Here is a 14,906-nt window from a genome sequence, read left to right as displayed (position 1 = left end):
AGCGTGCCCAGCAGTTTAGGGTTCTAAAAAAACGCATTGTTAGCGGGATCAATCCAGATACCTGCTAGCAACTGCGTTTTGCCCCTCGGCCCAGCCCAGCCCACCCAAGTGCAGTATCGATCGATCACTGTCACTTACAAAACACAACACACATAACTGCAGCATTCGCAGAGTCAGGCTTGATCCCTGCGATCGCTAACAGTTTTTTTTGGTAGCGTATTATACAGTCACTGACAGCCTAGGTGCTTTTTTACCTGTGAGTCTCACTAGTGTACCCCTAAATTTAGAGCCCAAAATGGCAAAGCGAAGGTACACTAGCGAAGAGGCCTACACGTTTCTGAGCATGACAGATAGTGAAGAGGAAGACACTGATCTGTCAGATTCAGGCTCAGAATACGAACCTGTAGAGGACAGCGGCTCCATGACAGATACCTCTGACGACGAAGATGAGGTCCCTGCTAACGTCAGGTGTACCCGACCCCGATCTTCTGATGTTGTTGAGGTGCAAGAATCGCAGGTCCCTCGTATGGAGCAGAGAAGTACTAACTAGAGCCGCTCATCCTTCTGGTGAACTGGCAAGCACCAGCGGCCTAGTACACCCTGGACGTACATCCAGCACTGCAGTATCAGGAGGTGACGTGGCGAGTCCCATAAGTGCAGTTCAAGCTGGCGAGGTGGCAAGCACAAGTAGTGTCCCATTGACACCAAGAAGAAGACAAAGGCAGGCCCGTCGTTCCCATAGTGCCCTTCCTGCAGAATTCGCCAATCCTGATTGAGTGCCCACCACTTCTGCAGCACCAGTACTTCCCCCATTCACTGCCCAACCCGGTATTCAGGTGGATACAGCAGATTTTACGCCACTTGATTTTTATTCGCTGTATTTCACGGAAGATCTCTATAGATCTACTGTGGACCAAACTAATTTATATGCTGGTCAACACATCGCCGCTAATCCCCAGTTGCCTTCCCTTGCCAGAGATTGGAAACCAGTTACGGTTTCCGAATTTAAGACCTTTCTGGGCCTTTCCCTCAACATGGACACACACAAACTCATGACATTGCAGGCTTATTGGTCCACGCATCCGACTGACCACATGCCCGTGTTCTCTAACTTCATGTCCAGAAAACGATACGAGCAGATCTTGCGGTTCATGCACTTCACTGACAATGAACTTTGTCGTCATCATGGAGACCCTGAATGCGATCGGCTCTACAAAATTCGGCCCCTCATAAACCACTTCAACCAACGTTTTGCAGACTTGCTTACTCCCCTTAAAGTTGTCTGCGTTGATGAGTCCCTGATCAAGTTTACTGGTCGCTTGTCATTCAAACAATACATTCCCAACAAGCGTACCAGATACGGGGTCAAGCTCTATAAGTTCTGTGACAGGGCCACAGGCTATACATGGAGCTTTATGGTTTATGAGGGTAAAGATAGCCACGTAGAGCCGGAGAACTGCCATGACTACATATGACTACATAGGAAGCGCTGGCAAGATAGTGTGGAACTTGGTGTCACCCTTATTCGCAATAGTGTTTGCTCCCACGATACATAAAGCCGTGACTCCAGTGCTGTAGGAGGTGATTTCACCACCACAGTTAAAAAAAAAAGAGCATATATGCCGAAGCATAGGGGCAGCAGGGGAGGAGGAGCGATTTTGCTCCTAATGCCGCGTACATACAGTCGAAATTCTGACGGAGGGCTTGCCCGTGGAAAAGTTTGACCGTGTGTACGCGGCATAACTTTTTTGCGGGAGGATGCCCCCATGCTTCGGCATATATATATTTTAGGCACAGGTTGTGTTAAAAAATGTTTTATTTTTTTACAGTTTTTTTTGGGCATTTGCTTTGCAGGTATGGTATGGTAAGGTTTTACTGTTATACTGTAATGTTACTTTGTTTTAATGTTAACCATAATTTGCTTAGCAGGTACGCCATTCAGTTGCAGCGCGTATTTATTTATCTTGACAGCAACAGCGTTTGCTCCCACGATACATAAAGCCGTGACTCCGACGCTGTAGGAGGTGATCTCACCACTACAGTTTAAAAAAAAGAGCATATATGCCGAAGCATGGGGGGCAGCAGGGGCGGAGGAGCGATTTTGCTCCTAATGCCGCGTATATACAGTCGAAATTCCGACGGAGGGCTTGCCCGTGGAAAAGTTCAACCATGTGTACACGCCATAACTTTTTTTGCGGGAGAATGCCCCCATGCTTCGGCATATATATATTTTAGGCACAGGTTGTGTTAAAAAATGTTTTATTTTTTACAGTTTTTTTTGGGCATTTGCTTTGCAGGTATGGTATGGTAAGGTTTTACTGTTATACTGTAATGCTACTTTGTTTTAACATTAACCATAATTTGCTTAGCAGGTTCACCATTCTGTTGCAGTGTGGATTTATTTATCTTGACAGCAACAGCGTTTTCTCCCACGATACATAAAGCCGCGACTCCAACGCTGTAAAAGGTGATTTCACCACTACAGTTAAAAAAAAAGAGCATATATGCCCGAAGCATGGGGGCAGCAGGGGCGGAGGAGCGATTTTGCTCCTAATGCTGCGTACATACGGTCGAAATTCCAACGGAGGGCTTGCCCGTGGAAAAGTTCGACCGTGTGTACGTGGCATAACTTTTTTGTGGGAGGATACCCCCATGCTTCGGCATATATAAATGGTGCATGTATGTCCATCATTAGAAGTGGGTGGATGAAGGTAGGTATTCTAATGGTGGGCATACCCACCGATCGATCTCTTTTTTTGGGGTGTCTACTTTCCAAAATGGGGTCATTTGGGCGGGTTTTGTGCTATTTTGGCATTTTATGGCCTTCAAAACTGTAATAGGTAGTGAGGAGTGAAATCAGAAATTTGCGCCCTTAGAAATCCTGAAGGTGGTGATTGGTTTTCGGGGCCCCGTACGCAGCTAGGCTCCCAAAAAGTCCCACATGTGGTATCCCCGTACTCAGAAGAAGCAGCAAAATGTATTTTGGGGTGCAATTCCACATATAACCATGGCATGTGTGAGCAATATATAATTTAGTGACAACTCTTTGTAAATTTTTTTTTTTTTGTCATTATTTTGTCATTATTCAATCCCTTGAGGCTCAACATGCCCCTCAGCAAATAGCTTGGGGTGTCTACTTTACAAAATGGGGTCATTTGGGGGGGTTTGCGCCATCTTGGCATTTTATGGCCTTCAAAACTGTGATAGGTAGTGATAGGTAGTGAGGAGTGAAATAAAAAATGAATGCCCTTAGAAATCCTGAAGGCGGTGCTTGGATTTCGGGTCCCGTACGCGGCTAGACTCCCAAAAAGTCCCACACATGTGGTATCCCCGTACTCAGGAGAAGCAGCAGAATGTATTTTGGGGTGTTTTTTTGTCACTATTCAATCCCTTAGGACAAAAAAAATAAATATTCAATGGGCTCAAAATACCCATCAGCAATTTCCTTGGGGTGTCTACTTTCCAAAATGGGGTCATTTGGGGGGGGGTTTGTACTGCCCTGCCATTTTAGCACCTCAAGAAATGAGATAGGCAGTCATAAATTAAAAGCTGTGTACATTCCAGAAAATGTACTCTAGTTTGTTGACGCTATAACTTTTGCGCAAACCAATAAATATACGCTTATTGACATTTTTTTACTAAAGACGTGTGGCTGAATACATTTTGCCCTAAATGTATGACAAAAATTTAGTTTATTCGATTCTTCTTATAACAAAAAGAAGAAAATATCTTTTTTTTTCAAAATGTTCGGTCTTTTTCCATTTATATCGCAAAAAATAAAAATCGCAGAGGCAATCAAATACCATCAAAAGAAAGCTCTATTTGTGGGAAGAAAAGGACACAAATTTCGTTTGGGTACAACATTGCATGACCGCGCAATTACCAGTTAAAGCAGTGCAGTGCGAAATTGTAAAAAGACCTCTGGTCCTTAGTCTGACAATTGGTCCGGGGCTGAAGTGGTTAAACCATGCCCCACACCACCCATAAAAATCTGTATTGTTTGGAGTTTTTCCTAATGTATATTTTTGCAGACAACTGAAAAAGTTCCATAAATTTGACAGAGAACTTTGCTTTTGTCTGTTTTCTCAGACAGGACTGGATTAGCCAGGAACACTGCAGACATATGAGCAGCATTCATATCCGAGTTATACATCTGACAAAATCTTCTCTTTTCCCAGTGTTCCAAAATAAAACGGATAATTAATTTCCAATAACGTTAAATAATTTAAGTATTTTCTGTTTGCTTGGTTAGGTTTGCTCAGCAAAGCCAATTACATAGCTAATTCCGTGTGGGTGTTTTTTCTGCATTGAGAGCTGATGTGCACTCGCTGTGACAGATGTAATGAAGTTTGGACCTATTTTTGAGCAGCTCTGTATTATCACAGTGGGGATGAGAATGACCAAAGCTGTCTAAATCAATACATATATTTACCAACCCTTGCTTCATTTGTCTGTCTATGAAGACACATGATAATTCCTATTACCCATTTACTGTGAAATAAACATGGTCCAGAGGGAAATATAGTGGCTTCTCATCAATGCGTAGCAGGGGTTTCATATTAAGCACATTCTCATCCTTGCATCAATGATTATTGTTTCATTACTCAGTATTACATTCATATGTTGAACTTATAGAAGTTTACTTTTCCATCTGTACAATATGTTTTCTATATTAGACATCTGTTCTAGACTAAACAAATTATCTGTAGGCATTATTAAAAGAGAATTATGCTAACCTAGCTGGGTGCAGCACCGATGCTGCATTTGTCCTCCGCTGGCTCTAACACTGAGAACTAAGTGATCAAACATCGCCGATCGCTCAGTTCTCAGAGCTCCCTGAGCAGAGAACTGGTGACTGTCCCCCCACGCACTTACTGGATCACTGGGCTGTGGAGGGGGCAAGACCGACCAGCTCAGGCTCTCCATATGTTCGTGATCTTGCCAGAGCCTGGACCGACTCTGTGACATCAAATGACAGCGGACATGCAGGGAAAAGAAAAAAAAACATCATTTTAGCTTGCACATGATTGGATAATAAAATCAGCAGAGCTTCCCCTCATTTCAGATCTACCCCTCAGGTTTATAGCAACTGCACTTCCCAGTGCACTTTCAGTGCAATTTCAAGTGCACTTTGGACTTGTAGTTTTCATGTGTAGTAAAAAGTGGATTTGCCTTTCGTAAATAACCCCCTAAGGCCGCGTACACACGCGGGGACTGTTCGCTCAACTTTGTCCGTCAAACAGTTTCAGCAAACAGTCCGCTCAAAATTAGCATGGACGGACTTGCCCACACACGACGAACGAACAGTTTGCTGAAACCGTGCGCGATGACGTGAACGGCACGTACGACGGGACGGAAAATACGACGTCCTATACACTGCATTACAACTTTCGGCGTGTAAATCTTTTCTGAGCATGCGCGGAACTTAGTTTGACGAACAAGCCTACACACGAGGGGACTGTTCGCTGAAACCAAGTTTCAGCGGACAGTTTTTCGGAATTTCCGAAAAACTTTGTTCAGCAGACTGTTCGCTGAAACTGTCCGCTGAAAGCCCACACACGAGCGGACTGTCCGCTGAAACACTGTTCAGCGGACAAAGTTGGGCGAACAGTCCCCACGTGTGTACGCGGCCTGAGGCCGCGTACACACGCGGGGACTGTTCGCCCAACTTTGTCCGTCAAACAGTTTCGGCAAACAGTCCGCTCAAAATTAGCATGGACGGACATGGCCACACACGACGGACGAACAGTTTGCTGAAACCGTGCGCGATGACGTGAACGGCACGTACGACGGGACGAAAAATACGACGTCCTATACACTGCATTATAACTTTCGGCGTGAAAATCCTTTCTGAGCATGCGCGCAACTTTGTTTGACGAACAAGCCTACACACGCGGGGACTGTCCGCTGAAACAAGGTTTCAGCGGACAGTTTTTCGGAATTTCCGAAAAACCTTGTTCAGCGGACTGTTCGCTGAAACTGTCCGCTGAAAGCCCACACACGAGCGGACTGTCCGCTGAAACTTGGTTTCAGCGGACAGTTTCAGCGAACAGTCCCCGCGTGTGTACGCGGCCTGAGTGTTACAAACAGTATAATTTCCACAGACATTCTCAGCAACAGCATACACTAAGGGAACATACAGTATTTGTCCGCAAAATTGATTTATTTTTCTTTATTAGCTTGGTTTACATACAGCAGCCAGCAAACCTAATCTTTTTCATTTCAGTTTGGAATAAATAAAGGCTTCATTCATGTAGTTTTAGCAGGGATAGATACAATTATGTTATTTTACTGGACCCCTTTGATCTCGCTAAATACTCTAAACCAGGCATGTCCAAAGATCAGCCCGTGGGCCAATCGCGGCCCACGTTACGGTTTTGAATGGTCCACCTGGTTATTTGGACATATATATCTTTTGTGGCCCCCGATGATCTCCCAGCGCCGGGGCCACAAAAGATGTATATGCCTTGGAAGGGACAGGGAGGAGGCAGGACCGAGCGCCGTACACACACAGGAGAATTTCCTGTTTACGGGCAGCCTCTGTAATAGAAAGTCCAGTCTCCAGAGCTGCCATTGGATGACTGTTCTGTCCATCAAAGGAGCCAGGACTTTCTATTAAAGAGGCCGCAGTGTAAACAGGAGATTCTCCTGTAGGTAATCTTTGGCGCTTGTGAGTGCATAACCAGCAATGGTGCTGCTTTCCTGGCAATGATAAGTACATTCCTGGCAATGGTGGGGGCATTCCTGGCAATGGTAAGTGCATTCCTGGCACTGGAGGGGCATTAATGGCAATGATAGGTGCATTCCTGGCAATGGTGGGGGCATTCCTGGCAATGGTGGGGACATTCCTGGCACTGGTGGGTGCATTCCTGGCAATGGTAGGTGCATTCCTGGCAATGGTGGGGCATCCCTGGCAATGGTGGGGCATTCCTGGCAATGGTGAGTGCATTCCTGGCTATGGTGGGGCATGCATGGCAATGGTGAGTGCATTCCTGGCAATGGTAAGGGCATTCCTGGCAATGGTAAAGGCATTCCTGGCTACGGTGGGGGCATTCCTGGCTACAGTGGGGGCATTCCTGGCAATGGTAAGTGCATTCCTGGCAATGGTGGGTTCTGCAGATGGGCACTTGTGAGGCTGCATTGATGGGCACTGACCATTATTTTGCTTCACAGTTCTTTATTTAAAATGATTTTTTTTTTCCTGAAACTTCCCTCTTAAACTGAAGTTGTGTGTTATACGCCAATAAATACGGTATATCCAAATAATACGCCCAAGCTCATCTCTTTACCGCACACAGCCACAAAGACAAGAGAATTCTTGTTGGGCAGTTTTAGTGCTCAAACGAACACACTTGGACTTAATTTTAATGGTTCAAAGAATGTCAGGCAAAATGGTCGGCCCTCACGCATGTTCACTTCATCAAATCTGGCCCTCTATGAAAAAAGTTAGGACACCCCTGCTCTAAACAAACTATAGGAGGGTATGATAAGTCCACACGTTAGATTATTTGCCTTGCATAGGTCATGATTTAAGTTCACCTGAAATGGCAAAATACTAAACTACTCATAACCTATTAAGCAACGTAAAGCTGAACTACAAGCAGTTATATTTATTCACAAATAAATTCAGCCCTGTATTAATTTATACATATTTAAATGTATTTATTAAATGCAAGTACCTGAGTTTGACTTGGCGTCAGCCTCTTGCAGTCTACTATACACCCTGTACAGCAGAACTCAGAGGTGGGAGAAGAGGCACAAGGAGCCAATCAGGTTTGCTGCAGTGCAAGGAGCATTTGTGATAGGAGGAGAGAGCAGAGTGAGAGAACTAGGGGCTCATTAAAAAGCGGAGCGGAGTACAGGTATTTGCACCCACTTCCGGCGTAGATATCCGCAGAATCTGATGAGGCCAAGATAAACTTATTTGGTTCCAATGGTGTCAAGCGTGTGTGGTGGCAACCAGATGAGGAGTACAAGTGTGTCTTGCCTACAGTCAAGCAAGGTATGTAATAGTCTGGGGCAGCATGAGTTCTGCCGCCACTGGGGAGCTACAGTTCACTGAGGGAACCATGACTGCCAAAATGCACTGTGACATGCAGAGAGACTGGGCTGCAGGGCCGTATTCCAATATAGCGACCCCAAACACACCTCCAAGAGGACCACTGCCTTGCTAAAGAAACTGAAGGAAAAGGTGATGGACTGACCAGGTATTTCTCCAGACCTAAACCCTATTGAGCATTTGTGAGGCATCCTCAAACGGAAGCTGGAGGAGAATAAGGTCTCTAATATCCACTATATCCACTATCTCGATGACGTCGTCATGAATGAATGAATGAGTGAATTAATAACTTGTATAGTGCTACATATGCGAACCAAGTCGCCTCAGGGCGCTGGAAGAGTGGAAGAGGACTCCAGTGGCAACCTGTGAAGCTCTGGTGAACTCCGTGCCCAAGAGGGTTAAGGCAGTGCTGGAAAATAATGGTGAACACACAAAATATGGACACTTTGGGCCCAATTTGGACATTTTCACTTAGGGGTGTACTCACTTTTATTGCCAGCGGTTGAGACATTAATGGCTGTGTTGAGTTATTTTGAGAGGACAGCAGATTTACACTGTTACACAAGCTGTACACTCACTACTTTACATTGTAGCAAAGTGTCATTTATTTAGTGTTGTCACATGAAAAGATAATAAAATATTTACAAAAATGTGAGGGTGTACTCAATTTTTGTGAGATACTGTATATGTGTATATATATATATGTGTGTATGTGCATGTGTGTGTGTATATATATATATATATATATATATATATATATATATATATATATATATATATATATATATAATGTGTACTGCCAAGCACTCACCAAACTGCTCACTACAGGAGATAGAGGAACAAGCCCACTTTACCTATGTTACCATGTCAATCATTACTGAAAAAAACGGTATCTATGCTATATGTAGAGATTTATAAAATATTAATGCTGGAGGGGAGCTTTTACTACTTTTGCGTAGGGGACCTGAAACCAGCATAATTTAAATGAGTGTCTGAGACTTTTTGGAATGTTTTACCTCAAAAAGTTGTTCCAATTATTTATTAAGCATTCAAACCAATGAATCAGTGTGATAGCCAGAAGTGGTAGCCTACATAATTTTAATGAAGTTAGCAGTTGTCTAGCTGTCATACTGATCTAATGACATGTACTAAATTACTGATCTGCAGCACATATTCAATTAGCTCAGTCACTACCCAGCTCTACATGCTTACAGAAAGCAGCATCTCCCACTCTTGGCAGCTGAATGGGTTGGCATATTTGAAATAAAGGTGAGTATGTAGTGCTAGGAGGGTAGATTTAAAGCAAACCCACTGCCTTGCTCTGCATAAGCTTATCTGGGTACTAGTAACAGGCTTCCTTTAAAGCTAATATTCTTAGTTATTTTTATGTGTCCATGAGTATAATTTTCAATCCTGCATGGCCAATAGGGCACTACAAGTAAACTCCCGTGCATGGCCAATAGGGCACTACACATTAACCTTTCTTAATTAAGTGATCATATCCTTCTGTTTCTTACAGATTGTTGAAGAGTCTTCATTTCTAACTGTGGACATGCTGGAATCCTGCTTTCCTTACGTGTTACTCCGAAATGCTTACCATGAAGTCCATCGTACCTTTCCAACCATGATACCCTCCTGATTGCATGTGCCATTAAGAGAACAAGTGTGGAAGGCAATGTACATGCTTGTCTAGCCTTCACTCCATCTTCCCAGCATGTATTAGTTGAAGAAGTGAATAACATGTATAAAGTTCTGGTACTTGTAAGAAAAATCTGCCACTCAGGTTAATGTGATCAGTAGTGCCTTAGGGTTCATTTCTACATTCTTCCGCTGTAAGTTTGTTGAATAATGTTATCATATTCTCGATAACTCCCGCTGTGGCTGGGATGATTATTTTGCTCTATCACTTTTAATAACAAGGCAGCCAAAACAGTGTTTTCAGCGAATGTTAAGGCAAAATAATAACATCGGAACACAAAGGATTCTGCTGCCAATTATAACCGCCTGCAGCCAAAGTAAATCACATGCTGCATTGCTTTTAAAATGCCAAAGTTGTCATTGTTTTCTTGTATTCTCATTTGTTTTTTTGGACACTTCACTGAAATCCGACTTGCCCAGCCACATTTACTAAATAATACACATTGTACTAGCACAGAAAAGGTGCAGGAGAGATCAATGATGAGATGAAGTAGAAAGTGGCATTTTAGGAAGGCAGAAATGTCACCGCTGTTATCAGGTTATTATTGCTGTTCAGTCATTTGTTAGTCTGCATCATCGCTACATTTGACTCGTGTTTGAGATTTTTTTTTTACCTGTAATCACAACTACTAACCTCATAAAGCACTGTCTTGCATCATCTGTCTGTTAGTAAAATGTTATTCTGCCAAAATGGTTTATTTCTTCTTTTTTTTAACATAACTGTACATATAAGAAACTAGAGATAGAGATATGTTCTTGGCAAAGAACAGAGGATCAGCTGAAAGGCTTCTGGGTCTAGTACAGTGTTTCTCAACCTTTTTTTTTTCAGATAAGGCACCCTTTAAAATTATAGACAGTCTCAAAACACCCTTTAAAACTATGGACAGTTTCAATGCACCCTTTTAAATTATGGACAGGCTCAATGCACCCTTTAAAATTATGGACAAGCTCAAGGAACCCTTTAAAATTATGGACAAGCTCAAGGCACCCTTTAAAATTATGGACAAGCTCAAGGAACCCTTTAAAATTATGGACAAGCTCAAGGCACCCTTTAAAATTATGGACAGTCATAAGGCATCCTTTAAAATTATGGACAGTCTCAAGACACCCTTTAAAATTATGGACAGTTTTAGTGCACCCTTTAAAATTATGGAAAAGCTCAATGCACCCTTTAAAATTATGGACAAGCTCAAGGCACCCTTTAAAATTATGGACAGTCATAAGGCACCCTTTAAAATTATGGACAGTCTCAAGACACCCTTTAAAATTATGGACAAGCTTAATGCACCCTTTAAAATATGGACAAGCTCAAGGCACCCTTTAACCACTTCATGACCAGTGAACGACGATGTACGTCCCTTTTTTGAAAAGGGATATCTCGGTAATGGCGGCAGCTGCTGCCACAACCGAGGTATCCATCTCTTCAGGCCCCGGTCGTGTTTACAATAATGGTGATATCTGCAGCGGATTCGCTGTGAGATCACCGTTATCGGTGGTGGGAGAGGTGCCACCCTCGTCACTTCTCACAAACGTCACTTCTGCCCATACCTCTTAAAGGCACATTTTTTCAATGTCATTTTTTCAAGTGGTTAAAACTAAGAACAGTCTCAAGGCACCCTTTAAAATTATGGACAGTCTCAAAGCACCACATTCTAAAATGTAAAAAACTGTTCTAATAGTTTTACATAATGTGGCAGCATTGACTCATGTAGGACACCCAACATAAGAGGTGATTTATTCTTCGAAAGCAAATACACTTTTGCACACTAGTACCGACTAGTATTTCAGTGTTTCTCCTCTCCCTTAGTTTCTTTCTTTCCATCACTAAGTGCTGAGGGGGAGAGGCAAACAAGTATCCTGTGCAGACAATCAACACCCTTCTTATCAATACTGATGACATCACTGGTTGTTAGAATGCTAGTGGCTGTAAGGTTGAAATGGTGCACAAATAACTAAAAGGCTGGCTTGATCCACCAGCTGGCTTGTATCCAATTTTGAAGAAACCTCAAAGCACCCCAGGGTGCCTGAGCACCCTGGTTGAAAAAGGCTGGTCTAGTGGAATATACAAATAACAAAGACCTTTGAGGGTCTTGTTCTTTTTGATAAATGTTGATATAATGGGATAAAATGTCTTCTTTTTTAGAAAGCCTTAAGTGCCCTGTTCACACCATAACGCTGGTGTGATGTTTTGTGCGGTGCAGTGTGGAAAAATGCAGCATTTTTCTGCACCACACTAGATGGCACTACATGTCACCGCACAGTAGCGCACTGTGCTGCGGTGCAGTGACATTTATGAAGTGCTACTATGTGATACTACAAATAAAGTTTGGAAAAAAAAGAAAAAAAGCAGTGAGATGCGCTAAAACACACATTGCACAGCTCTGCGCCATGGCCTAAATGACACTAGTCTGCACGGTAACATGCAGTGCTTCACTGCGGATGCTAGTGTGAACTTAGCCATATGCTGTACATCTACTAAAGTGTTAAACCGAACAAATAGAATGGAGAAACACATGTGATAGAGCAATATTAATCTGTACAGTGTGTAATCTGTTTAAATTTGAATTAAAACAAACAGATAAATGCACAGTGTAAGTACATATATGTGAACTTTTTTTTTACCTAGTGAAGAATCCTCAGTTCTGTTTTGCCAGTCTTGTGAGCCAAACAGCCCTGCCAGACATCCAAACCAGGCCTGGACCCCTTTACGAACTACACTGCATTTAAGGAAAACTGTACTGGAAATATGAAAGTAACCATTGCTGACTGCTCTCAAAATTGCTAGCTGTCTGGCTGTTATGATGCTGTTATGATGATACAATGCCTATAGTGATTTTAGAGTAAAATGTATGTAACAAGTATGCAGATGAAGATTTTTTATTTTACGCTTTCATTGCTTGCATTATGCTTTTTCTCATAAAGTAATGAAGCCATAGATAGTCAGGGATCTAACATTTCAACAGGAGGGTAAAAACAAGAGGACAGGGAAAAGAAAGAAAAAGGGCCAGGCTACTCCTAGTGCAGCATAGTTTTAATGAAAAGTAGCAAAATTAAAAACAATGTAAAATGCATTCACATAGTGCTCAATGGGTGAGGGCTTATTAGGTACAGCAGTTGAGGAAGCCACAGATGGATCCTTCCTTGTTATTAATGAGTGCCATGTGTCAGCAGGAGCTGTAGCCTCGAAGATACCCTGGAAGACGCCAGCAGGCTCTCTCTGCGTGGAGGTGTTCTGGAGCTGCCATTCTGCATACCACTGTGTTGGCCAATCAGAACGCATTTCGGAGGCAAGGCCACACCTCCTTAATCAGCAATTGGCAATGGTAGACTGCCTGGGTATCCCTCTCAGCATAGATTTCCTTTGAAGCTGATGTTTAGGTATGGCAGTTTTTACATAGTTACACTGGTTCCAGCATATTTGTAGGATTCTTGTGGAAGCTGGAAATCACTGTAGTAGGTACGACTACTACAGTAATTACTGCTAGCTTTTGAAGTCTGGTGCTTATGTAAAAATTGCTTTATCTAAACTTTAGCTTTAAGCAATACAACTTAGTTCTGGAACTACTCCTGCCTGTAAGTAGACAATAAAGGAGCAGAAGCACACTGTTTAGGTCCTGCTCCCACACCTGTAACAGCATCAGTACTTTCAAAAGCAATTGAGCCCTTTTTGGTTTAGTATGCTGCACCTTCCTCTCATGCTCTAACTACTGTTCTTCAAGAAATTACATAAAGCTAATATAAAGTTAGATTCAAGACCTTATGTTAGTTCTATATGAGTTTATTTAATAATTTTGTATAGATACAAGGATTAAATATTTTTTATACCTGCATTTCAGTGTTAAAGTAAGCCTGTGTCCAGACACACATTTACATATAAGCATCTTGGAGAAATTTATCTTCAAAGTTTACAACAAAGGCACTAAAACCACATGTCTATTCCTACGGCTTCATCCAATGCTGAGCAGAGTGATTTTCAGATTCTTTCCAGTGTATTTTTTGAGTGTTTTCACTTGGTTTTGCTCAAGTATATGAGCATTTCAGAAGTGTTTTTTATATGTCTATTCAAGCTTCATATGTTTTAGCCTATGAAAAACATTACACGTGAGAAAATGCATGAGTAAGTGCACACAAATGCTCAACTTGTCCTTTTTTAGACATTTCCATTCAAGTCTGTGGGGCCAAAAATTCCTATTTTTCCCTCAAACGTAGCTAATGTAGCTTTCGGAGCACCAAATGCCTGAGCACTCATATTTGAGACCACCATTGAAATATAAGGTATTTTGGATGTTAAAGCTGGCCCTACATGGATTAAAATTCAACTGGTTCAACAGCAGTCAGCCACATTTTGATCCATGTATGGGCAGGGAGGTTGCAGAAAAGCTAATCTACCAATTGACCTCTGTACAAACACCTTGTAGGCAGGTAGAGTTTTATGCTGCCCTGGGAGTGTTATGCTGCCTCAGGTGGGAGGGTTAGTTGAATAATTACTGTATGTTTCTCTGTTCTTTTTTTATGGGTTGGACCCACTGGTCCTTTGCTGTATAAAAATGGGACAGGTGTCTAATTTGGGGGTATGAGTGCGAGCATGCAAGAAGATTACTGAAAGTCTGTGGTTTCTGCTGTTACCGTTACTGGACTCTATCCTGTTAGCCTGTTGAATATGTTGAGTCAAGCATGGCCATTAATGCACATCTGCCCTCAGGATCCTGCTGCAGCCTGGAGGAACTGCTGGGACTTGCTGTCCACTCTGAAGATGCCAATCCTGGATACTGCAATAATGGACCCAGCCAGAAATAGACTGCTGCTGCAGATATGCTGGGGCAGCCACAAGCCTGAGTTAGGGACTGATGGTGATGTTATTTGAAATACATATATAAAAATTATGTGCAGTGCTAAAAAATAAATTAGAATGTGAATGACCCCAACAAATTATAGAATTATGTACTTCTACACATTCTGTGTGATATAAATAACCATAAACAATATATGGAAGGGTGACATGAAAAATCAATAAGTGAAATATGAATAACTACAAACAATAAATGTAATGATATAGAACAGTGACAATAATATCACAGGACATCCTATATCCAGTGAGTCCATATATTATCATAACAAAATAGTATAACGTGAAAAAAGTCCATAAAAA

At 42.3% G+C, this 14,906-nt stretch overlaps 1 protein-coding gene across 2 annotated transcripts in view; it reads left to right on the top strand.

The window, feature by feature from the left end:
* Nucleotides 1-10,448, top strand: part of NCKAP1L (NCK associated protein 1 like) — a 311,632-nt gene extending 301,184 nt beyond the window's left edge. For both annotated transcript variants that reach the window (XM_077483779.1, XM_077483778.1), the window contains one exon: nt 9,579-10,448. In XM_077483779.1, coding sequence (XP_077339905.1) covers nt 9,579-9,698 — 120 coding nt within the window. In that variant the 3' untranslated portion in view covers nt 9,699-10,448. The remainder of the gene's footprint in view (nt 1-9,578) is intronic.
* The last annotated feature ends 4,458 nt before the right edge of the window (nt 10,449-14,906 follow it).

The sequence above is a fragment of the Lithobates pipiens genome, unplaced genomic scaffold (assembly GCF_037356315.1).
Source record: "Lithobates pipiens isolate NorthernLeopardFrog02 unplaced genomic scaffold, aLitPip1_a1.2 Scaffold_16, whole genome shotgun sequence".
Taxonomy (NCBI): Eukaryota; Metazoa; Chordata; class Amphibia; order Anura; family Ranidae; genus Lithobates; species Lithobates pipiens.
Note: the sequence above shows the minus strand (reverse complement) of the source record. Positions and strands in the feature narration are given on the sequence as shown.